The 25,383-nt window shown below is 46.1% G+C and overlaps 1 protein-coding gene across 2 annotated transcripts; it reads right to left on the reverse strand.

Annotated features, from left to right (window-relative positions):
* Positions 1-491: 491 nt before the first annotated feature.
* LOC128075765 (pre-mRNA 3'-end-processing factor FIP1-like) lies at positions 492-25,303 on the reverse strand. 2 transcript variants are annotated; one of them, XM_052672764.1, is made up of 17 exons: positions 25,141-25,182; positions 24,595-24,634; positions 22,416-22,544; positions 21,809-21,893; positions 20,426-20,532; positions 19,330-19,388; positions 18,430-18,540; positions 15,897-16,027; positions 14,441-14,565; positions 11,635-11,740; positions 10,094-10,292; positions 9,433-9,459; positions 6,979-7,036; positions 6,345-6,400; positions 5,636-5,822; positions 3,882-4,040; positions 492-1,997 (listed from the first exon to the last, which is right to left on the reverse strand). In XM_052672764.1, coding segments are annotated over exons 5-17 (1,353 nt in total). In that variant the 5' UTR covers positions 20,428-20,532; positions 21,809-21,893; positions 22,416-22,544; positions 24,595-24,634; positions 25,141-25,182; the 3' UTR covers positions 492-1,864. The 2 variants fall into 2 exon arrangements, with proteins under 2 accessions (XP_052528724.1, XP_052528723.1); XM_052672763.1 differs by lacking the exon at positions 22,416-22,544 and having other exon boundaries at positions 25,141-25,303.
* Between the last annotated feature and the right edge of the window lie 80 nt (positions 25,304-25,383).

Here is a 25,383-nt window from a genome sequence, read left to right on the forward strand (position 1 = left end):
CCTGCTCTCCGTCGCTCCCATCGCTTTCTTCTACAACAGGCCAGCCACACCAGTGTGCTTGGCAGCTGCAAATTGCACAAAGGACTGGAGTCTGCACAACCACAACCTGTTTTCCTGACAGGACTGCTGTCAGCCAAACCCTCTTGCACAGCACCACATTGTGCTGGCCCAGCACTGGAGGACAAGGCAGAAACGGCTTCAACCAGCCTAAAAAGCAAGCTGAACTGCGGCCTCTGCCAGCACCGAAACACACCCAAAGCAATAGGAGACACCAGCACGCTTCCAGACTGCATGCACGCAGCCTTCTGCATCCCTCTCAGTTTTATTTCTATCTCCCCTGCGCTCATCCTGCACCCCAGCTGCTCTCCTGGCCCTGCGAGCACTGGGGGCCGTGAAGCCTGATTGCAGCCTTGTTCTGCAGCTGGTTGGTGGCACACACCTCACCCACACATGTACATCCCATGACCTCAAAGCACATTTTAAAAGCAATATTACAAAACAAACAACAACAAAAAAAACCCCATACTTTATTCTTCTCCCCATAGGTTTGGTAGTTAATGACCCATCAAATGCACCATCATAGCATATAAACTGTTGCCATAGTGCTGTACTGGCTCAAGTCTCTACAGTTGTAAGCTTCACATGACACTCCAACTTGCAAGATTACGATACAAAAAATATGTAAAGTTTCAAAACCACATTATTTGGGGGCAGAGATTTAGAACAGTTTGAAATATCAAGTCAAAACAGTGGAAGATACTTAAAATGAGACACATGTGGATTCATGCTAACAGAAGTGCAACATTCTCTTTAAGAACCAGGCATACCAAAACCCTCAAAACCACTTCCCCTGTTTTTCCCACCCAGAAATATGTTTGCACCCTACTCAACCAGTACTAAAGTCCAAACAAAGTCTGGAATTTGACTGAATTTATTTTAAGATTTAAGGGGGGAAGGAATGCATTGCACAGGAGTGTTGGTAATATCCAAATAGAAATAAGCCAACCCCATGAGGGCAAACTGCTAGATGGAACTTTTTGTTACCTACTGTGCTAAATTATTCAGCTCAACCCTTAGTTAAAAAAAAAACAACAGTTAGTCAAAGCTAATTAAAAAGAAACTCATGCTCTTACTATGGGTTGTCCATTGGTTTTCCACTTAGGGGTGTAACGTGGTAGAACTATGTTTATGATGGATTAAAAGAAGCTTTGAAGTCTTTGCATACCCTGTGTGAACACAACAGCTCCCCGAAGGCAGCAGAGCACAGTCAGACAGACCCAGGCCCACCAGCACGAGCTGCTCCTCCTCACAGGCTGTCTGCCTGGCACACAGAAATGGGAATGCGTTTTCATAGCTACACACAACTGTACCTGGGGGTGAGACTTCACTACTAGGAGCCAGTCTCTAAGCTGGCTCTTGGGATCTAAATCACACTTTTCTTTGGACAATAAATTTCAAGTTGCACTTACTGTCCTGTTTTTCAAAAAAGGAATGATGGACATAAAAAAAATAAACAAAAACTATTACCTAAATGTGTTAGTTTCAGCTGAAGCCATCTTCCATCAGAAACCATAGGATCTGATACGACAAAGTTCTCCCTAAGGATGTTCATGAATAGAGTAGCTCAGTGCTTTATATACTAGTACTGCTGTATTTTGTCTCGTATCAAAAAAGAAAACAACAAAAAAGGTTTAACTGCACGTGCAGCCTCAACTCGAACCACTGCGATGAGCTTCACTGCTCACCCAGAGCCAGGCCCTCTTCCCTTGGGAAAAAAAACACATGAAGAAAACACAAAATAAAACCAGAATGAAACGTCACCGCCGCCCCGCTGGTTCCACAGGAGCACGTCCCTCCTGGGCCCTCACTCCTTGCTGTCCTGCTCCTCTCCCTCCTGCGTGCCATCCTCGCTGGCCTCCTTCTCCTCCTTGCTGCGCTTGTTCTTCTTGTGCTTGTGGCGCCGATGGCTCTCCCCTTCCTCGCTCTCGTGCTGTTTGCTGGAGGGGGTGGAGAGAGGAGAGGAAAGGCCTCAGAGCCTGCAGCAGCACAGCTCTGCCACAGCCGAGACCAAACACACCAACTGTGCAGCACAGGCAGAGCACTGGGATCCAGAGCAAGAGGAGGCAGAGCAGCAATGCGGGGCACTGCGCTGCCGTGGGAAGGTTTTCTGCTCGCTGGGGATGATCGGGCACCAGCTGCACCTGAGCTCCAGGCAGCTGTGGGATGCCCCACACTGCAGCAGCACCCCAGCTGGGCAGGCAGTGCACTGTTGGGAATGCTGTCAGGGTCACTGGGGTAGTGATCTATTTGTTTATAATAAACAATTACATATAGTCTGTGTCCATCCCACTCCTGAGGGAACTCCGATAGCCTTGCCATATCACCAGTTTTGATATAAAGCACTGAGGCTGCTGAGAAAAGGAAGAGTCCTAAATCTGAGAGATGCTGGGAAACTTCTGCTCTTCTGAACATGCTGGGGAAAGCCCTAGGCCAGTAGCAAGAGGTGGGTCGATGCAGCTGAGAGACCCGGGTTTCCCAATGGGAGGGTAGGTCTGCTTTTGTTTTCTCACAAATGACCCAGCACTTCACCAGCTATGTGCTTTAAAGCTCCTCTATCTCCTCCACTGGTTTCCAGATGCATTGCTGGGGGCACTGACCCAGGATCCCTGGCACAGGGCAGCAACCCCAGCCCAAGTGGCTGATGGGGTGGTGCAGGGGACCTGTGAGCCCCACACTGCTCCTGCAGCACCTGGCAAGCCCTGCGTTCTCTGTGTTCTGTTACTGGCAGGTAACAATATGGCAGTGGTTTGTGCCACACTGGTGGTTTAACTACCTGCAAGTAATTTCCTTGATGCCCAGTAAACTGGAAACTACAGCAAAGCTCTTCCATCCACCCGCAAATGCCTTGACCAGGCCCAAAGCACAGCCAGGTGGCTCAGGAGGGTCTCTGATGACACTAGGAGCGGCCTCACACAGAAAACATTCCTTCATTTGGTTTGGAAAAGATACTTTTCATTCTGCCACTTTGAGCAACAGAGAGTGCATCTGTGTGTGGTTAGCAATCAGAGAAGTCACCTCATTTCCAACTGGTGGAGCAGCCCAGTTCTCCAAATCAAGCTCTCTGATTTGGACACCAATTTGGTGAATTCCAGTCTGAGTACAGGAAGCTGAGAAATAGCCCTTAAAGCTATTGGCCTGTTAGGCCAGTATCAGCTCAGCTTCCATTTGTTTTCTGTTTCATGTGGATTATGCTCTTAGCCTTTCTTTCCATCCTTTCGTTTCCAAACCTTCAGAAATCTGTCCCTTTTCGGAAACCTAAGGATGAGAACCTTAAGGACGAGAACAGCCTTTTGCCCGCAGTCACTATATAAGAGTTTTTCTGACACTGCATTCAAGAAAGGGGAATTACTTACAGAGCTGTCATGAATTTCTTCCAAAAGAAAGCAAGCACCAAAAAAAAACCAAAGGGAGCAAGTCTGCTCAAGTCATTACCAGGGTGTAAAGTGACGCAGCAACTGAGATTGTCTCAGACTGGAGACCAGACCCGCTCTGCACAGGAACACACAATTCCGAAATCGGATGCTTTTCCCGTGGATTTGCACTATGCATACATCTCATCTCTGGGACTCACGCAGCTCTGATGCGGTATCTGGTGCAGGCCGACTTCCCCTTTCTGAGACAACGCTGCAGTCCTGTAGCACCGACCGACATCCTGCCCCACTGCAAGCAGCAAGGCTGCTCCCTGCCCAGGCACATCTCAGGGCTGGAGCAGATCACAGGAAGCCGGCATGACCAAAATACACCCTCGGAGCACTTGGCATTTTGTCCAGAGCGAAGGTGAGCTCCCACCGGCAGCCCAGTTCAGCCCCAGGGGCCCTTACCGCCTCGAGGACTTGTGCTTGCTGCTCTCCTCCTTGTCGCGGTGCCTGCGCTCCCGGTGTCGGTCCTCCCGCTCCCGGCTGCGGTCCCGGCTGCGCCGATAGTCCCGCTCAAAGTCGTAGCTGCGCTCCCGGCCGTAGTAGCGGTACCGCTCGTCCTCGCTGGGAACAGAGTGGGAAGTGAGGCGTGGATGTGATGCTCGTGGGCTCCAAAGCCTGGAGACGTGCTCACAGGACTGAAGAACCCCTCCCCATCAAAGTTTGTCACTCCCTGCTACCAACAGGCAGAGGTACTCGTGGTGCTCCCGAAAGCCCGAGCTGCCTTGCTCCAAATCAATGGAAACGTATTACTTTGGTCATTCTGCCTCCCCAGGTGCTAGACTATCTCACTGCACTACTGCTCCACAGTCTAACTCACAGGAAAGAATTACAAGTTAGGAGACTGTTTTCTTCCTCGTGACTTTAAAAACTCAGATTGCCCACACTGCAATTGTGAGAGACACTGACGGGCTCTTTCTGCCTGCACCCAGGCGTTCAAGGCACCTCATCCAACCTACACACAAGGGAGGGCACAACGTACCCAAACTCAGACTCATTCCTCAGTCTCTTCTCTACTTTTGAAAGCTGATGTCTAGGGGGTTAATAGGAGCCGCTGTGGGAAACGATATTCAGCCTCAGAGAGAAATGAACTCTGAAACAGCATTGTATGACTCATGGAAACAAGCCAGACAAATAAATGTGCATTATCAATCATCTGAGAGTGCTCTAAAGGATTCCACTGAGCATAGCCACTTGCCCTGCTTGGCAAGCATGATCCTGGAGGTCAGCGTGCTTGAAAGCACACAGAAATGCCAACGATATTCTCAGGACCTGGCTGTGGCAAGAACCCCTCAGGAAGTGCAGGAGCCTGGGCTCCTCACACTGCGGTACGTTGGTCTTTGGCTCAGTTCTGCCTCAGTTTCTCCCGCAGTGCACATAAACTTGAAAGAAAAAAGTCCAGGAAATTCTGCCCAGTTTACTCCGTACAGGGCCCTGTGAGCTCCCAGAGCTGGCAGCGCTGCCCTGCCAGAGTGCACATTCTGGTCACATTCCGAATGACTGATGGCACTTCCGACCCTGAAGACTGCACAACACTGATGCTCCCTGGGACAGAAGTACCACAGGCACCTGGAGCAGAGCACATAAGGAATGGGTTCAGGAGGAGTCACTGCAGCTGAGCCTTCACGAGACCTAGATCAACACTGGGAAGATGAAGCTCCCTCTCCCATGTGCTCTCAGCACTGCTGCCACCTGCTCCCATCAGCTCTCAGCTAGATGACTGTTTCAGCACTGCTCAGGAGCATCCAGGGTCTCCTGAAGGGTTCCTCTTTCCTGGCTGGCTCCTTGTGACTGGCACTCATGCCCTGAAGCCTCTGCAAGGACAGCTGAGCAAGGCACAGCTTTTATCTTAGACAGTTTCATTCACAAGACAAGAAGGGGGAGTTTTTATGGCTGCTGCTTCACACTGAGCTGTAAAACACTAAATAAATAGACAGGGGCTATTCCATTCACTGGCCTCACATTACAAGTGGGAGAGCAAGCAGAACTGGTCCTGCTGGATTAAACAAAAAGAAAAGAGCCAGTGACACTGGCTCCTATTCACCCACAGTACGCTTTGCCAGAAAATGTAACTGGTCCAGGGCAAACCTCTCTGCACCCAGGACAGGCCGAGCCCGCACAGGTGGCTGCAGCAGGACCCCGCCAGCCCCAGCACTCACTTGTTGTACTCGCTGGTGGTGGGCGTGCGGTCCCTGTCCCGTTCCCGCTCCCGTTCCCGCTCCCGTTCGCGCCGTGAGCCCGAATACTCCCAGTGACTGCTGCCAGAGCCGCTCGCGCCTTTGTCCACCGTGGTCACCCAGGGCGTGTGGGACGTGGAGATGGGTGGGTAGCTGATGAAACCCGAGTCTGCAGCAAGACAGCAGCAATCCTGTTTGCCTGGAGCAGTGTCAGCATCCTTCCCACCCATCCATCCCCGCAGCCGAACCCAGCCAAACAGCTGGACCTAAAGGTGATGCCCCGCTCTTGCAGACAACAAAGGCCCAGCTCCCCACAACGCCCACATCTCCCTCTTCACCTTTATCAGTTTGCTAAGAACAAGTGAACACCTTTTCCCTAAGGAAGACACAATCAAGCCCGCATATTTACTGGTGTTGCAAAACCACCCCTGTCCTTTATGCCATGGCTATGCAATGCCACAGCTCTCTGCTGGTCCTCCTATGCAGGAGGCACTATGGGGTCCCCACCAGAAAAATTTCCAGACATCCTGGCTTAGATGGCAAAGGGGCCTACAGAGCTGGGCATCCTCCTGCTGCCAAGTCAGCCAAAATCAGTCAGCCATTACAAGGCTCCACTTCTGGGGTGTAAGGTAGCAGCAGGGACAGCAGCGAGATGCGAGCAGTCTGACTGTTCCTTGTCCTCAGTACTCACCCGCAGAGTTGTAGCCAAACGGAGGGGGCTGTCTGTTGTTGTAGCTGGCTGGCTGCCTTTGGAGACAGAGAATGGAATGCAGGTTACTCACTTCAGCAGCCCTTGGCTAAACCACCTGTAGGAATGTCTGTGCTGCACATTTAACCCACGTTTTATGAAGATATCCTCACAGGAAACCCCTGGTTCCAGTGACTGTGTTTAACTTTGCATTGTAAATTCTTAGCAATGCCCACAGGAGCAGTTGCTTTGTCACACCTTTTGAAACTGTTTTACCTCAACTGCTTGCCTTGCTTTACCCCTCCCTGGTGTAACTCAGGCACGGAAGGCTTCCTGGGAAATAACCCATGCTTACAAAGCACCTGGAGACTCACAGGGAACCTGGATGAACATAGCACGCTATCAACTGCTCAGTATTAAAGTGCAACCCTAAAACTTACTCTTTCCTATGCCATTAGCACGACAAAACAAGGCAAACCAGTGCAATCAATCAGCACTTTGCAAACAGAATTCGATCCGGAATCTTCTCCCATCTCCCACCCCGGACAAAACCTAGACTAGCAACCACTGGTGCTGACTTCAGGAGGACCCTGCATCACTCCTGCCTATGGAGAGTCCACCCCAGGCACAGCCTTACCCATCCAGCGTTGGGATGAGGAGAGCTGGTGGCGGGGCCAGAGGCGGCGGGAAGAGCCCTAAACACAGAATGGAAGTCATCACACAGAGACCACAGTCGTACTTGAGGGGAACAAGACTTCATTGCTGCTTACAGGTAAATGCAGTTAAAGTTTAAAATAAAATAAAATGTTTGAACGAAGACCTGTTTGGAATGCAGTATTTTTCCTTTAGGGTTACATCTCCAACCAAAATTAAAACTAGCTGCGCTAGTTTTGTAGGGCTACTGAAGGAAAAATAAAGGAAGCGCTACCTTGTATTTTGGCTTGTTCATCATAAATGTAAGATTAATTATGGCATAAACATTAATCTTTACAGTCCTGTGGAAGACAGAAAAGCATGGGTTTTGAGATGCAGGTAAGTTGCAACTATGGCAAAGGTTTTATTGCTCCGCTGATTAAGCTGAGTAAAAGAAAGCTACAAGGAACTTGTCGTCCATCACTGCTCTTAAAGGAAGCCAATTTTCTGAGCACATATTCATATAACTAAAAACAATAAGAAGACATGGCACCAACAAGGCAGAGATTATAGGCTAAAAAAAAGAGTCCATTTCTAACAAAGGACCACAAGCCACTACCTTCAGAAAGGAGAATTCAGCAGTACACAACAGTGACCTGCAGAAGTGACATAAGCCTTTAAAGCTAAACTCTTCAACCTTAACTAATGTGAGGTGAGAAGGACATGCCAATTGCTCCTAAGAGAGCTTCTTCAATGTCTTTTCTAACTGCAAGCAACCATTATTTCCTATAGCAGTTACTGACATCCATTGGTTTGATTTTGCATAAAAATTCATCTGTTTACCATTTAACATCAAAAAAGAGCACACTGCTGATTAAAAAGATAGGAGCCATCTGCCCAACTGCAGCTGTTTGTGTTAAAGCCAGCAGCTCCAGGCTCTTCTTCAAGACCATGGAGATAGAGCCAGCTCAGCTGATGAAACCTGGGACAATTCATCACCTCCTCCTGTAAGCATCTAAAGTAGGTCAGCAGAACCCCTCCCAAGAAGGGGGTCTCGCTGCAACAGAACCTGCCTGAAGTCTCTAACTCACCCAGCGGAGACCTGTGCTGCAAACAAGTTGAAGGACAGTCTCACCCTTAGATGCTTGTTTTTTCTTTTCTTTAAAGAAAGATCTTCCAATAAAATACAATGCCCAGAGCATTTCAATCACATTTGCTCACTTGCTCAAGCCCAAGTACTTCAAAGTGCTACTGTTATGAACACCTAGCTATAATGGTGGTGGATCACCTTCATTACCATAATTAGCAGGTAGTATTCTTCTTCATCTCCCTTTCCAACCTTGTTACCTGAATTGTAAGTTCCTTGTACCAGCCAGGTCATTTCTTCTACCTTACTCCTCCCAAACTAAATGCACTTGACTAGCACCTGACTGCTGCAGTGTCTAGAATCAAGACCAGCATTTGTATCCAGTTTCACTACAATAAAGCTTTCTCAAACCAAGTTTATTATGAGTACTTAAAGGTTTCTTTAAGTACTACAAGGAGAACCAGCTCTGCAATATTAATGTACACTGAGAGGAGTATGAAGAGTGATGTTTTAACAAACAGAAATTATCTGAGTCTCAGAGATAGCCCAGCTGGTAGAGGTTTTCTGCATTCCTATTTGGGAAGCTCTGGGCATACCATGAACACAAAAGCACAAACAAGAAAGCTGTGCAACAAGTTCAGCATGTCTGACACACAGTGAGGATAAGCACATTAGGTCCAAGAAAGTGCTTTGAGTGCAGACCTGCAAGGAGATGCATCAACTGTGTAGTACAACACAGAGGCAGTGGCCTGACTGCACGTTTGTGGTGGCCACCAGCCTTGGACTTGCAGATGTATGGCATCTGGTCAGAAATACTGCTACACGTTTTTTTTTCCCTGGACTAGGCAAAATGTATAGTAGAAAAAATAGTTACAATTAAAGGAAACTCAGTTTTGTGGTAGCTTTGAGCTAGCGAGGTTCACAGTTTATGCTAAAGATTGGTTGTTACATCTCTTTATTAGCATTCACTAGCTCTAAGGCACACTACGATGCAAAGGGCTTCTGATGGAAATGGCATTTCTTTGGTACTTCTTGCATTCCTTCTGCTCAGTCTCACACCAAATTCCTATACAAATCATCAGTTTGTCACTCAAAGACCTGCTGTGTAAGATAAGAACTAAACTATTTCAAATCTAACTGGCCTTTGCAGGATTGTTCTTAAGAAAAGAAAGTCAGAAAGACAGAAAGAATTAAGAACCCTTACTAATTGTTAATAAGCAGCTAGAGTTCAGTGCTGCACTGGAGTTTATTAACCTTAGATTAGTTGTGCTCTAAAATGGGCCCAGTGTCATCCTCTTTCAAGTTACTTAATCCAAATGCTCAATGGGGCCATCTGTGCATGCTGTTGTTATGAGACAAGTTAACACCTACCTGGAATTGGACCGGGTGGTGGCAGACCTACGGAAACAAACACACAACGAAAACAGATGAGGACAAAAGGAAAAGCACATCATCCTCTGCACCTCAACCTAAAGCTTTTGAATAACGTTTCACACATTTGAACAATCAAGCCAGTGGGAAAAAAAAGCGCTCTTAAACAGTAACTGGCTTACAAAGAATTGTTTTCCCAAATTATTATGTTTACCTTTGTATCATAATATTAAATTCTGCTGCCTTCTCACACTACAGTTCGAGCATCATTCTTGAAGCACCTGCAGCGAGTCAGAACCAAGCAGGTGCTGTACTAAACAGCCTGATGATCTGACACAGGTCAGCAATTCTTGTTCTTTTCTTCTTCCACTGATAATCAGAAACCCACTTCCCAACATTTAGCAATAAAGCAAAAAGATCCACAACACCTAAAGACCCTTTCGTCGAAACAAAACCTCGAGTTTTTTCTTCAAGGAACAGACCTATTTTAAAAATATTTAAGGACAAATGTTGAAATGGTTGAAGGAGGCGTTGAACGACTGGTTAAGCCTAAGTACCCGCTGTCTGACCGCACGCAGCAATTACTGACCAAACCTCTGATTTGCCCAGCCTGGGATGCCCCAGCCTGCAGCACGGGCTGCCTGCTCTGCTCAGCACCCACCTGGAGGGTGCAGTGGCGGTGGCACAGAAGTGACAGGAGGAGGGGGATGCAGGAAATGCGGCGGCGGCGGTCCAGCAAGTGGGGGTGGCGGAGGACCGGCTGGGGGAGCAAAGGGCTGCTGCTGGGGGGGCTGCTGCGGCTGCGCCGGCTGCTGGGGCTGCTGCGGGGGCTGGGGCTTGCTTCCATGATCCCCGAGAACCTTGGGAGGGAGAGGAAAAGGAAAACTGTTTTTAGTCTTATTCATTCCTGCAGAAAGGACCTCAATGCAGCAGCATAAAGGAAGTGTATCACCAAAACGGGCTCTGAGACACCTGAAAAGATTAGGCCGTGCTGGGCCTGGGCACAGCACCCTTTGGGGAGGAAGAAAGTTATCAAAGCAAACAATATTCTTACAAACACACTTTCTCTTAAGCAGAATAGCAGCAAGACCAGATTCAAGCAGGATGCAGAGCTGTGCAAGACAGCTGAACATTTCGGTGTTACAAACACCGTCTGCTCCACTGCTGAGAGGCTCAATTCAGCCTCCAATAGAATTGTCACCTGCAGAGGCTTCCAATAAAAACCAGCCACCCTCAAGGGTGACGCTGCTCTGCTTTCTATTTGTCATCTTTTAGCCTTTTTTAAATCCAGTTCGTCTTTCACAAAGACAACAAGAGGCCAATTCTGCTCTAGATTGTGACCATGTAGGCCAGAGGATTCACATCTCCAACAAAAGTAGGTTAAACACTCACTACTGCTGAAGGAATTATCAATATGCAGGGAGACCAGAATAACTTGGAAATACAGGGTATCAAAGCTTCTAAGTGGGAGGAAAAACAACCATTACCCAGCAAATTTTCTCTTAACAAATTCTTTTTTTTGGCCTCAGTTGGTAAAAGCTGGAAACTGACCACTAAAGAGTAAACAGACCATGAGAACACATGTAAAAACACAAACCAAAAATTGTGCCCAGAAAGAGTAAAGTTGTCCTTTTGTTTTGTGAATTAACGGTGGTTAGTAAGAGAAAGGTAGTAGATGTGTTCTTGCCATGTAAGTCTACCAGAAATTGATGGACATAGATCTGAACTGGATCCAGTTTGAAGCTGCAGGCTATGCAGGCGATGTCCTGTGATGCTTAGCCTAAACGTTACTTTGAAGAAATGCAAGCCCCACGCAGGAGTTCTCCACTACAAGACTGGAAATTCCAACCTAACAGTAAAGAGGAAGGGAATAATCCACATAGGAGCCCCCCAACTCAGCAATCTGAGAATACCTTGAAGAGCCAATGACAAAGGGAAACTGAGCATTCCCACCCAGATGGGAAGGCTGGTGTTTGACAGGACAATCTCCAGCTCCTAGCAAGGAGCTTTTAGCACAGAAGTTAATTCAACCTGCAAAAGAGAGTGATGCATACACACACTTTAGGAGGAGTGATACACTGCTCGCTACTCTGTAGATGGGAACAGTTATACGGCAAGTCAGGAAAGCACAGACTTTCATCTGGGTTCACAGAGAATGCAGTAAAAATCAGAAAATTCTTTAAGACAGCTCAAAACATTTACCTGAATGGGATTTTCTTCAGAGGCATGCTTATCACGTCGTCTTCCTTCCACTCTCCTAATTGTGCCAGCCTGGCCACCAATCACATCAATTGTCCCACCCAGCTTCCTGGTACAAAGCAGATGAATCTTTTTAGGCTCAAAGACATTAAAAGGAGCAGTTCCCCTCTCCCTCCCCCAGCAGAAACACCTCTCTCATGCACAACAACATAAAGCAAAATGGCTAAGTTCTTTCTCTTCCAGGAAGGACACAACTCTGCAGGCTGCACTAGCAGGTTAAGAGGCAAATGAGATGGGAGATGAATGATGGCATTTTTTCCACATGTGGACAATTTGAGCTCTGCCTATAGGGATGAATTGGGTCTCTCTGAACACTTAGAAAGAAAGAACCACCACATATGAGTAAAAAATCATGGATTTTAGACACAGCTTCAGAACTAAATCCTTTGCCACCTCCCTGGATTTGAGTAATAATTCCAGGATCATGCTGAATGGAAAAGAATATTTAATCAAGAGAAACCTTTAGCATGATCAGTCTGGACAGAAACTAAGAGAAGTGTAATCTTCCAACTGATGCCCACACCACCAAAACTACTTACAAATGAGACTGTTAGATACTTTCTATCCCACCTCCCAACACTCTACTCTGTCAGTCGAAGAAGTTTTGCCATTGTCTTCAGCATGAACAAAAGCATACTCATGTAGCCCAGACACAGTGCTGTCTGTGCTTTAGGGAAGCCAGTCACTGCATTCTGCTTCGTTCTTCTACGTCATACCCACATCGTGCTCAGGGCAAGACCATCTGCATAGGAGCTTATTGTAACAGAATCACAGAATCACCTGGGTTGGAAGGGACCTCAAAGATCATGTAGTTCCAACCCCCCTGCCTATCAGGGCCACCAAACACACACATTCAGATCAGGTTGCCCAGGACCCCGTCCAACCTGGCCTTGAACACGTCCAAGGACGGGGCATCCACAACCTCCCTGGGCAGCCCGTTCCAGGGCCTAACCACTCTCCTTGTAAAGAACTTCCCCCTAACATCCAACCTAAATCTTCCCTCCCTCAACTTGGATCCATTTCCCCTAGTCCTGCTGTTGTCAGCCCTTCTGAAGAGTTTACTCCCCTCCTGGCTGTAGGTTCCCTTCAGGTATTGATAGGCTGCAATGAGGTCACCCTGCAGCCTTCTCTTCTCCAGGCTGAACAAGCCCAACTCCCTCAGCCTGTCCTCATAGGGGAGGTGCTCCAGCCCCCTGCTCATCTCAGTCGCCCTCCTCTGGACCCTTTCCAAGATCTCTATGTCTTTCTTGTACTGAGGGCTCCACACCTGGACACAGTACTCCAGATGGGGCCTCACAAGAGCCGAGTAGAGAGGGACGATCACCTCCCTGTCCCTGCTGACCACCCCTCTCCTGATGGAGCCCAGGATCCCATTTGCCTTTCGAGCTGCCAGAGCGCACTGCTGGCTCATGTTCAGCCTGTCGTCCATCAGGACCCCCAGGTCCTTCTCTGCGGAGCTGCTCTCAAACTTGTAACATCATTACAAGTTTGAGAGAGAGAGGGGTGTCCACAAGTGAAGTCTAATAATCCCTCATCCTATCATCACAAAGCAATAGATTTCTGTAAATTCGGCCTTAGACATGTTTTCCAGCAGTTACAGAAAAAAACATGGCAACTTTTCCCACTAGCAGAATTTTCTAACTCTGCAGGCAGTTTAAACAGTGAACAAAAACCATGTCAGCTCGCTGGTAAGACAAAAAATTTCCTCAGTGAAACCTGCTTGCTTTGTCTAAGCAAAAAAAAGAAATCTCAGTGGTAATCCCAGGATTTTGGAGATGCTGTGATGCATCCTGGGAGGATATTCCTCCTGGTTCTGAACAAAAGCTCCATTAACCTGTATCAGTACTCTCAAAATGGACAAAACTGCAGCATCATTAAAACAGCACCAGCTTCTCTTACAGGGCTGTAGATTTTTCAAAATTTAGGAGGAATGCGTAACATCTGGAAAAAGCAGGACCAATCTGATGACACTATGAACAGTGACAGAAATGCTAGCACATGCAAACACTGCTCACATGCAAACAGACCAAGAAATGTTTTATAAGCTTATACTTGAAGTATTTGATTGATTCTTTCTCAGACAAAGCTTTATTTATTTGTAAAAAGGAAAGCTGGGATGTAAAACTGATTTCTGCAAGATAGAACTCCAAGTCTCTGACCTTTCCAGTTCCTTACAGCTTTATTTTTCTGAAGCTTTTGATTAAAAAACCCTACTACCTTATGAAGTCAAAGCTATTTCCCCCAAAGTGGCTGTCAATCAAAATAACTCAATTGTTTTGCTTAGTCCAGCCCTGTGGATTCTCTTGTGGCAGGAAGATACAAATTAGTACTCATCTATCAGCGTAGCACACATGTTCAGAAACCAATAGCTCCTCTCATCAGTTGCCAAAAATGTAATTCATCCTCATTTAAAGGCAAAGATTAACATCAAGGGAATGAGAATAAGCCAAGTAAGCATAAGCCATCAGCAAGGTGTGCTCTCAAAGCTGAGGGATTTGCCTTGTTTTTCCCACTCCCAGAACCATTCCCCTTTAGCCAGAATACAGGAATCCATAAATGAGGAGGCAGGGGCTGCACAACCCTAAGCAAAGCACTGCTGCAGATGACAATAGGGAATGAATGATCAAAGTAGCTTCCTGCCAAATGAAATCTTCCTTCAGTTTCCAGTTTGAGGAGATTCAAATATAGCCCAGGTGTACCTTAACTATGTCAGAGTGCACACAAGCTTTATATCTGCATCATCTCTTACCTATTGGGAGGAGGCCCAGCTTTCATGCGCCCTCCGACAAGAGCCAAGAAGTCTGTTTTGAATTCTGTTTTGATGATATTGTTTTCCACTTCTTTTTCAGCATTTCCTGTTCTTCCTTGCTGGACCTAAGGAAGGCAATATGTAACACACAAGTTTAATGCATATAGTTATAAATCACTGACGCATCAGAGATAAGACTCCACTGTAAGTCTCCAAGGAGAAACAATCACAGTGCTCCTGCAAACAAACAACCTATTCTACATTCAAGGAGGCTGACATTTCTGTAGACTAGTTGGCTACTCCAAACTGTTGTCCACATTTTTGCCCATTAGGAGTCCAAAAGTTTAATAATCTCACATTCGGTTTCATGTAGCCCTCAAAACAAAACTGAAGATAGTAATATTTGTTCTTGACTCACTGGTTCGAGTTCAGATTAACAGCTGTCAGCCACCTAATGAAATTCTACAAAGGTTCATATCCAAAGCAATCACTAAAAACAAAATGCAGCTACACAATTGCAACAAGAACAAGCAGCAACCTTAACAGCCACTGATACCCAGCCTCACTCAGATCAATCCTGAAATCAGTAGTTCCATCAATCATACTCCTATCCACAGGATCTACTAATCAGACACCCCAAAACCTGGACAGTCTCAAAATCAACCAGACACTCACTCAGGTCTTGCTGCTCGAGCGGCTCAAACTTGCCAGGCTGCCATAGAATCATAGAATCACAAGGTTGGAAACGACCTATAAGATCACCCAGTCCAACCATCACCTCATCACCACTGCCACCACAAGCACCAAATCACATCACACAACACCTCGTCCAGACGCCTCTTGAACACTGCCAGGGACGGTGACTCCACCACCCCTCTGGGCAGCCGTTCCAGTGCCTGACCACTCTCTGAGAGAAACAGTTCTTCCTTATGTCCAACCTGAACCTCCTCTGATACAACTTGCTGCCATTGCCCCGTGTCCTGCTCGTTGCCTGGGGGAAGAGGCCAAATCCCTCTTCACCACAACCTCCCCCCTTCAGGAAGTTGTAGAGTGCAGTGAGGTCTCCCCTGAGCCTCCTCTTCTCCAGACTGAACAATCCCAGCTCCCTCAGCCACTCCTCATCAGCCTTGTGCTCCAGACCCCTCACCAGTTTTGTTGCCCTTCTCTGGACACGCTCTAGGACCTCAACATCTTTCCTGTAGTGAGGGGCCCGAAACTGAACACAGCACTCGAGGTGTGGCCTCACCAGTGCTGAGTACAGGAGGATGCCAGAGCTGTTTGTTCCACAGAGACAAGATTTTTAGCAGCGAGATTTAATTTTTGAAGGCATTTTTGTATTTCTCATCACTGGAAGGAATAGGGAACAGCTCAGAAGTAAGTGACCACGTACCCTTATACTATCATCTCCATGACTACAAAAAACAAGTCCTAGTTTTACTGCACACACGACACCTACTGTGATTTTATTTTCAGTGCTGATGGGAGGAGCAGGATCCAGCCCAAGCTGAAGCCGTCGCTGCTTTTCACAATACGCTTTCCACGTCTCTTCATTGAATCCATAATTAAAGTAATCAGAAAGATCAGCACCTGATAAAGAGAGTAGAGGTTAACACTGGGATTCTGGTAGGCCTGCATTCTCCAACCGTCCTCCAACAGCTTAAACAAAGTTAAGAGAACAGCTCATTTCATCCTGTCAGAAATCTGTTGTGTGCCACAGCTAAGACTGCTGCAACTGGTCTGCAGCCTAACCAGCAGTGGGGCTGCTTGGGCAGTAGAGTACAGTATGTATGCAGGCTATAAAGAGATGCTTCCAAACAGTTATTCAGCAACTGGATTTTTTTTTTCAGACTGATTTCCCACAGTTGTTCAAAAGAGCTGAGAACTGGGGAAAGCACCACCAGGAAACAGAGTGGTGCCATAGAACCTTTTGTTAGCAAAGCTCAGGCAGCATCACAGCCTTTGCTCTTCTGAGCAGAAACTGTGGGGCTCAGCCATTTGATGAAACAGCACTGAAGTTTTCTTTTCTTTTTTTATTGATACGACTCATACTACATTATTACATCTTAGACACAATCCTAACTGTGGTCATCCAGGATGTTGTCTTACTTTGATATTCACTCTTCTGTAAAATGTTCAATTTTCACATGAACACTTCTGAGTAAGAAAGAAGGCCTCAAACTGCAGCGATTGAATGCAGATGCACAGCGACAAATGCAGCAGCTCTGCAAGGCACACCTGGCATCAGGAAGCATCTTAGGGCATCCTGCACCTTGCTAAGTGTCCCTTACAAGCCCTTGCAAGGGCAATCCCAGCCAGACGGTTCCAAAGCAAGCAGCAGATACACAAGGACTTGTCAGGCTAAGCTTGGATCTACAAAGCGAGGTTTAAGTTCATCTCCAAGGTAAGCCACTCTTCCTGCTGTACCTCCCAAATACACAGATGTCAGCAAGGCAGATTCAGAAATATTCACTTATCTCTTTGATTGGCCTATATTTCAGCCTTCTATTATTTTTTCCACACTGTATTTCTTCATCCTCTCTCTCAAACAGATACCAATCAGCTGAACAATTACCTGTAAAGGACATAAACCTGAAAGGCTGCTGAGTAAGCTACCTGCTTGCCATCTCAAATTAACTTATGGGCCACACCTCTGCAGACACCTTCCTTCTCTATTCATACTCCAATGCTGTTTTTCAGGGCTAGTCGGCACTGTTTTGGTTTAGGGATGTCAGCACGACCAGGCTGATCTCCATGCACTGACTCTGAACTTCACTTGTTTTCCTTTCAACTTCTTCACTTCCCAGCCCTCTCATTCTCACACCACAATCAATTGGAACACTGCTATATATGAAAAGCTACAATTTTTATACGATTATTAATCACAGGGTGCTTAGTGGTGGTTTGGTACCACAATACATCAACAGTTATTTGCACTGTGATACTCTGATGCCCTTCATTTCATGCAGACAAGAAATATCAAGAATATGCCACAGATAACCTTACAGAAGTACTACTTCTAAGCACACTAAAACTTCTGAAAGATGGATAATATACAGGGCCTACTGGGACAATAATTATTTTCTGAAAAGAGACAAATGGACTTCACACTTCAGCTAATATTTTGTTAAATATTTTATCACATTAGCACAGCAAATACTTGGATCTCTTTGGCTTTTCCATTTACTTCTGTTTTTTCTGTCTTAATTTGATACAAGAGTTCATTTGTAGTATCTCACACCTGTGGCTTCCAAGGAGAAATTTCCCTAATAAAAATGATGAAGACAGAAGAGGCTGTGCATATACAAAGATCTGCTGTGCAAAGTTCTGCCTACGTAACACGGTCTTGAAGCAGTAAGTGGGGACTTCCTCAGCCATACACCTAGGGGCAGAACCTGGCTAAGAATTAGGCAATGCTGTTTTTCTAAAAGAAAAATCCCACCGTATCAGAGTAGGAAGCATTCTGCTCTCCTTTAGTCAACCATCTGCAGCAGCAGAATTTAAGAAAAAAATGCTTTCCTGTTAGAATACGTTGCAACATGGCAATTCTCACCACCACTGCCCTGAAGAGGGGATATTTCAGCCAGGGCCCACATGAGAAAGCTGCACGGGGTGGCTGGGAGCACGGCCACCACAAGATGGAAGTGAGCTGCAGCACACGAAGAGCAGAGCATGTGTCACCACTGCCAAACTACTGTGCTGTACTGCTCTCAGTGCAACGTTTACTAACTAGTGAATTAACTGTGTTCTTAAAAGCGTTCCCTTTAGGAAAATTATATAAATAGAGTAAGTGCAACCCAATTTTAGGTAAAAGCATGGCTTGATCAATCAAAACATTGTAAACCAGTTGTCTAGAAGCACATCAGAGGCTGAGCAAAATAAGTTCTTCGGGCATCCCCCTGCCATGGCAGCAATAAAAGGACAGGAAGTACACGTGAAATAAAAAAGACAACTGCAAAAAATATTTACCACAAGAAACTATGAGGCCCCACCTGGTTTCCTCCATGGTTTGTCTTCAAACGAATCTAAATCCACTTCTATAACAGGCAATCCGTTTATATTCCCTGCGGCATCTAAATCAATACCTTTGGGCTGCAACTTGGCTTTGGAGAAAGAGAAAATGTTACTACCTTTAATGCAATGCCTTTATCCACTAATTTGCAGAGCAAATTGCTCCAGTTAAAAAAGTGCCACTCTGAATTTAGTGCTGGCTTTACAGCACAGAGGAAACCACAATCAGCTTCTAAATAAAAAAATAGCTTAGTTACTCTGTAAATTGCCAGAGCACACTGCAGTTGCAGCTGAACAGCAGAGAAGCAAATTCAACACAGACTGATATTGGAGTGAATGATTACAGCATGCATGAAATTTATCCCAAACAAAGAAAAGAACTTTTCTCCCCAGGCAAAATACTAACTTCTCCCTCCCCAAACATGCAATTTTTCTTAAAACAAAAGACTTTTCCAGAATTTATTTTGAACAGACAATGTACTGACCAGAATCAGAAAAACCTCACTGGGTACAGAACCCCCAAAGGAAATTTGTGCTCATCTTCTCAATCAGAGGGTAAGTTGTTGTTTGCATACAGAAATTACTGAAGCATGCAAAGGCCATGAAAACACAGCCTCTCGTATGAGGAAGGACAGAATACAAGTCTCAGTATACTACATACATTAAATTGAACGGTGAGGAAAAATTGATCTGCAGAAGTATGTGCAGATAATACTCTAGGCCAGACTTTTTTTCTTTATTTCTCCATTTATTGTTCTGACTTTAAATCAGATTCGTTAATTTATTTTCCTCCAAACAGAGAAGATTTGCAGCTGCTTTAGCTGCCTTTGCCAGAAAAGTGAAATATTACAAAATGTGAAGGATGAAAGTAACAGCAATACCTGAAGCTGATGCTCCATAGCCTCTACCCGTTTTTAAGTTCAGATTCATAGGAGTTCCCCTATACGGAAGAGAACAACTAGATTGGTTGGTATTCAGACAAATTATTTGGAATTTTTCTACAAAAAGTACAGTCAAACCCTGACACCCTCCACAAGACACTTAGCTCGCTTTGGTTTACTCACACCTCTCCACAATTTTTAATCCAAGCTGGAGCACCTTAGAAGTGAAATTCACTTAGCAGTTTTCCCTAACCCTGTGGAAACGCAGGAAACAATCTGGCCAACTGGCCAACAACATTAATATGAAGGAGTTGTCTTGATGGAGAACACAAAGGTATTTCAAAGAGTTCTTGGTGGCTAGAAGAATGGGTATGATTATTGAAATGGAACTGAACAACACGGAAATTAAAGCTGCACCTGTATCACACACTGAGGAGAGAGGCAAAGAAGGATCAGATTTCTAAAAGGACGTCTACAAAATCTAGTGAGCTGCTGACAAAAAGGATGGAGCAGTGCTTTGCAAAGCAATCCCCCAGACTCAAACTACCTCTGTGACTGGAGATGTGAAAAACACATGAAGTAAAAAAATTAGAATGTGTTACAAAGTGTGTACAAGTTATTTCCTTCAAAGGAATGCTGATAAAAGCAAAAATACTCCTTATTATTTTTATTAAGCCAATTCAGGTATTATTTTAATTCAGTGACACTACTTCCTAGTTCACAATCAGCCTCACCGTTTGTGAATCACAGGAAACCAGGTAGCTGAAACTAGTCAGCTCACAGCTTTTGTAAATTCTTAACAATATAGATCTTTCTTCTTGAAGCTTTCACAGATGATGAATTAAATGCAGCTTCCCAACTTCAGTTTTACTCAATCAAGCAATAAAAAATACTTGGTTAATTTTCCAGCAGCAGATCCATGAAACATCATACCTATTTTAACAATGGATTTCAACAAGGAATTCCATTCCTGCTTTCTGGCCATTGCTCCCATGTCTCCCAGAATGCAGACCAACCCTTATCCCTGCTTCCAATCCCAATTAATGCACCAGCTCCACCTCAGATCAAACCCTGTCTTCACCCCAGCAGTACATACATGTACGATGGTGCTCCAGTTTTAATATTGCCAATAGTAACTTTCACGTCGTCATCATCGCTGTCACTATCACTGTCTTCTTCATCATCTTCTCCACTTGGAAGGGCCTTACAGAAATAAAACACATAGGAGTTTACTAACACATAAAATTGAGAAGTTCCTCTGGACAGTAATTCTAATCTTATCAATCTTGTATGAGGAAGGACTATTATAAAGAATGACCTGATATAAAGATAATGTATTCTATTGCACTCCAAAGTTGTACAAAGTTGCCCATGGAGACAAAAAAAAACACCACCATGGATGCCTTCAACACAGACAGAGGGCTGTGAACAAACTGCTGTATCCTTTGAAAAAAATGACTCTAGACAAGAATCAAAGCAAGACTTCTCAAGGTGGGACTGATTGATCCCAGTTCAAAGAATTGGGACACATTTCTCAGATCCAACTCTTCCACTGTCTTTGAGACAGGTGGGAGAGCCTGACATTCCTTTACTGCTCCACAGTCATGGTATAAAATCACAAATAAAGTCACCAAAATATTCACCAGCCTTCTCGTAAGGCCCTTGGAATAAATATCCTCTCATACCACAGTCTCCACAGCAGGAAGCTGCTGAACAGTTCTGTGAGTTCATTTCTCACAATGAGTTTGTTAACTTCACACATTCATTCTGCAGTTGCTGATTTGCCTTTGGTGCAGCACCCACTGTGATCAAGAACACATCTCTGCTGCTCATGTACAAGAGAGCAGGAAACCTCTAAGATATTCAGCAGGTGCAGCTTTAAAAGATGCATGAGCTGAATTAACACTTCACCACCACAAAATGGCATGGGGAAGCTGCTCCCAGTGCTCCCTCCATTTCCACAGCAAGCAGGTTTGACAGAACTCTCCAGGAACACTATTAACATACCACAGTGGCAGGAAATAACCTCACTGAAAACACTGGAGGACAGACAGGGCAGAAGCAAGCCTCTTCCCATCACTCAGCATTGAGATGAGGTCTGAGAAAGAATCAAAAAGAGATCCCCAGCAATCTCAGCACTTTGGGCCTTCTACTGCAGCATTCCCTGTATTTTACTGATACCCAAATAACATTATATAGAGAGCTGATGGCAATACCATGCTTCTCCTTTCAGCCTGTGGCTTCAGAGGCCTTCCCTCGCCATCTCAGTGGGCATAAGCAATGTTCAGACCACAGCTCAATCCCCCCTACACAAGACCAAGATGAGAATCCTGTTGCTGTCACCAGCAGCAACAGGACTCCACAACAGTACAAATGTATCTGAGAGCAGGACCAGCACCTTCACAAACAGATCGTTTTATATATGAATATTTACGAGCACAAAACCAGATATGTCTACCAGTTGCAGTGGAACACATACATGCTGTGACACCTCTCTGTCCTCACTGCCGACGGGCCGGTTCTCCTGAGGAGCATCTTGCAGAGGATGAGAAGATTCTGCATGTCTAGTAAATGCAACAGGCAAAAATAAGTAAAAATCCAACCCAGAGGTTCACCTACAAACATCTCTAAAGCATTTGCCCAGGTGACTTTCATACAGAGGTTCTATTCATGAAGTGCGCTTTTGCTGCTGGCAGATACCTCAGATGTGGGACAAATTGTTAACCATCCTTGCTTGGCTTTGCCTTTCTTGGGAAGAGCAAGGTTAGAGATTCCAAAGAACACCTGACAGACAGCAAAGCCAAGCATCACTCAGCTGTTTATGCTTGTGGCTGCTGCAACAGCTTTCAGTTTTGGTTTGACACAATCACCGCTGATAGAAAAAACCATAATTCAACGTCCTCAGAATAACAAAAGTTACCTTGTCCTGTAGACTGCTAATAATATGTGTACACAGTAAACAACAGGGACGTTTAACCAGTAGAAATCAAGGAGAAAGTGATTTTAGTCTTCCCACAAATTGCTTACATTAAACTTTAACTACTTATTGATGAAGAAGAGACAGAGAAGTATCTACCCCATCTTACCGTTCATTACAGATTAGTCCTAATGCGACAATGGTCAGTTTCAGATTTATCTCCCATGAAACAGTTGGTACATTGCTAACATTGCCTACTGCATTCACCAAGCAAGGAAGTCAAACTGGCACACATAAGCTAGAAAAGAGTATACTGAGTGTTACAGATCTGGCAGGTGAAGAGAGGCCATTCTTCTCTAATGGCACAGTTAAAAACCCAGCAGAACTTCAAAACAATTTTGGCTTTAATAACACACTGCTGGAGTAGTCCAAGCCAGTTTTGCCACCAGTACTTCGTGGGGAAAAAAAACCCAACAACTCTGCAATTAATTTAAAACATTACATCTGATAATAAACACACACAAAGTTATCTTCAAACAGAAACACACGTAAAACCCAACAGAATCCAAACACTGGTCAGATTAAAACCACTGAGAAGGCTGCACAAAAGGACACACCAAACAGATAAGCCACAGATCATATTAACACAACTCAGCAGCTAGGGAGGAAAAAGAACAACAAAATCAGACAGGAATAATTTGAGCAGTCACTGAAGCTCTCATCTTGCAAAATCCCCCCATATATAGAGAACTTCAGTCAAGTCAAGACCAAAGAGATGGACACTTCAGCAGCTGAAGTGATGTTTGTGTGGTGATGGCTGAAGACACTTTGTTATACAAATTAGCACAGGTGTCTAAGCGAAAAATCAGCCTCTGGAAGTACATCAAAGTCACAGACGTGGCCTGTTACACGAGGACCAGAAGATGCATCACTACAGCAAACTTCACAGACGGCTCCAAAAACTTTGACAGAGGTTTGCCACATCCAGGCAACCTGTAACATTGATCTCAATCCTGCAGCTTTCTTAAGAATCAAAGATGGCCGAATAAAGTAAGAGTGGCAAGTATTACCTCCAGCTTTCAGTCACATGAAGTATCTGTGGGTGTGCATTAAAATGTATGAACTGGAGTTCAAATAAACACTAGCTAAGCAACAGTCAATCCCTAACCTGTCTGCTCTGTGGGAATGAACCACCTGTCAGGACCACAGCCATCACGTGCAGGCAAAGAAACGTTCTATTTCCCTGGAAAGCCAAAGTAACCCCACACACTGTGTGCGGATGGTGCAGCATCCTGCACAGACTGCAGGCGTCCAACATGTCCCTTAGGCTAGGAAATGACAGCGGGCCCTGTGTCCTGCACCATGTTTCGTGGATAGAGGCAAACATTACAGCCAAGCCAGCACCACATCCGTGGGTAACTGCTAACGGAGGCCACAAAGAGACAACGTCACAGAATGCACCACAGCTCTGAATTCAGGAGGATACTCACTGTCAATAAGGATGCTGTCACACATATCGCAGCTAAAACTTCTGTTTTGTTGTTTTGTTTTGGTCAGTTTGCCCTATTCCCTAGGCACAGGGCATGTACTGCAGCAGTAGGATAGTATATATGTAGTAGGTGATAGTAACAATCACCAAAGTACCAGATTCCAGATCTACAATGACCTTAGGGAACAGTGAATGCGACCAAGAACGTGTGATGGCTCTGAGCACAGCACAGCTTAGTGAGCTCTGGAGCCTTCTGACACCATCGTGCATATAAAATGGCAATAGAGAGCAACTGCTGAGAAAAAGTCCTGCTGGTGCAGAACACACTGTGCAACTGTGGAGGAGTTACTGTCAAGAGCAGGCAATGATTTCATGCACAAAAATCAATACTGATCACTGGGCTGCTTCCACAGCTTTCGCTTGACAGTCTTACCTGAACCAGATAGTTCACAAATCACACAAAAAAATTTTGACTTGATCATATTAAGGTTTTAACTTAGGCTCAAGGATTTTAGCTTTTCCAGGCTATATGCCACAGTATTAACATCTGACCAACATCAAATCATACCCCCAGGCCATTTTATTTTCCCTGGATATTAAATTGGTATACACCCGATTTAAATTTTATTTGAGGGAAAAAAAGGAAGAAAGAGTTTTAAATTGAATGGGTCAACTGACCCAGTTCACCTTACGCACATACAAACACTGTGGGCCCAGTCTGACAGCAGTGGCCCCGTGTGATGGGGAGGGTGGGAGGCACCCGGCAGCAGCACTGGTCCATGGCATTCCTCAGGCTGTGCTCAGCACGCCTTGACCACTGCAGCACAGTCTTAGAATGAACAAACAGCCTCCGACTTACCCAGAAGTTGGTCCGTCTTCTTGCTTACCAGTGGTGTCATCTGGAAAAATGGTAACAATGAAATTATTCAAGTGAAGGCACAGCAGACAGATTTAAGTACAAAATGTGCACAGCGAGAGAAATACCCAGTTGTGACACGGCAAACGTAACCTCAGGGCAGCCTAAATTTCAACTAGAAATGATAGAACCAAGAAAACAACCCACAACCGACCAAAACACACCCAACAGCAGCCGCCTGCAGAAGGCTCCCAGCAGGCACAGACTTCAACACCCGCACCCACAGGGCAGAACAGCCGCCTCAAGGCACGCGCTGTGTGGGGAGCCGGCGGCAGCCGCGGGGCTCCGTGCGGCTCCAACACATCCGCGGAGCCGCGCGGCCGGGAGGCGTGAGAGGACGGCGGGGGCTCAAGGAATCCCGGCTCGGCCTGAGTCGGACCAACATCGGGGATGCCGGGCCCCCGCCCCATCCCCGGCACACAGCCGCACCCCGGCCCCGCTCCCCCAGCCCGTTCCCCGGCCCCACGCCCAGCCCACGCCGGCCCGTACCGCCGTACAGCCAGTGCTCCTCATCCTCCTCCGCCTCCAGTGGCGCCCCGCCTGACACGGCCCCGGCCGCCGGCGGCTCCAGCTCGGTAGCCATGGCCGAGAGGAGGAGGAGGAGGAGAAGCGGCGTCCGCGGCCTCCCGGGCCCCGCTCGGCTCCCGCCGCGGCCTGAGGCGAGGCGCGCGCCCGCAGCGCTCGGCACGGGGCGGGGAGGGCCGCAGCCGCCGGGCCGGGCCGCGCCGAGGA

This window comes from Tympanuchus pallidicinctus, unplaced genomic scaffold (genome assembly GCF_026119805.1).
Source record: "Tympanuchus pallidicinctus isolate F22 unplaced genomic scaffold, pur_lepc_1.0 scaffold13, whole genome shotgun sequence".
In the NCBI taxonomy this organism is placed as follows: domain Eukaryota; kingdom Metazoa; phylum Chordata; class Aves; order Galliformes; family Phasianidae; genus Tympanuchus; species Tympanuchus pallidicinctus.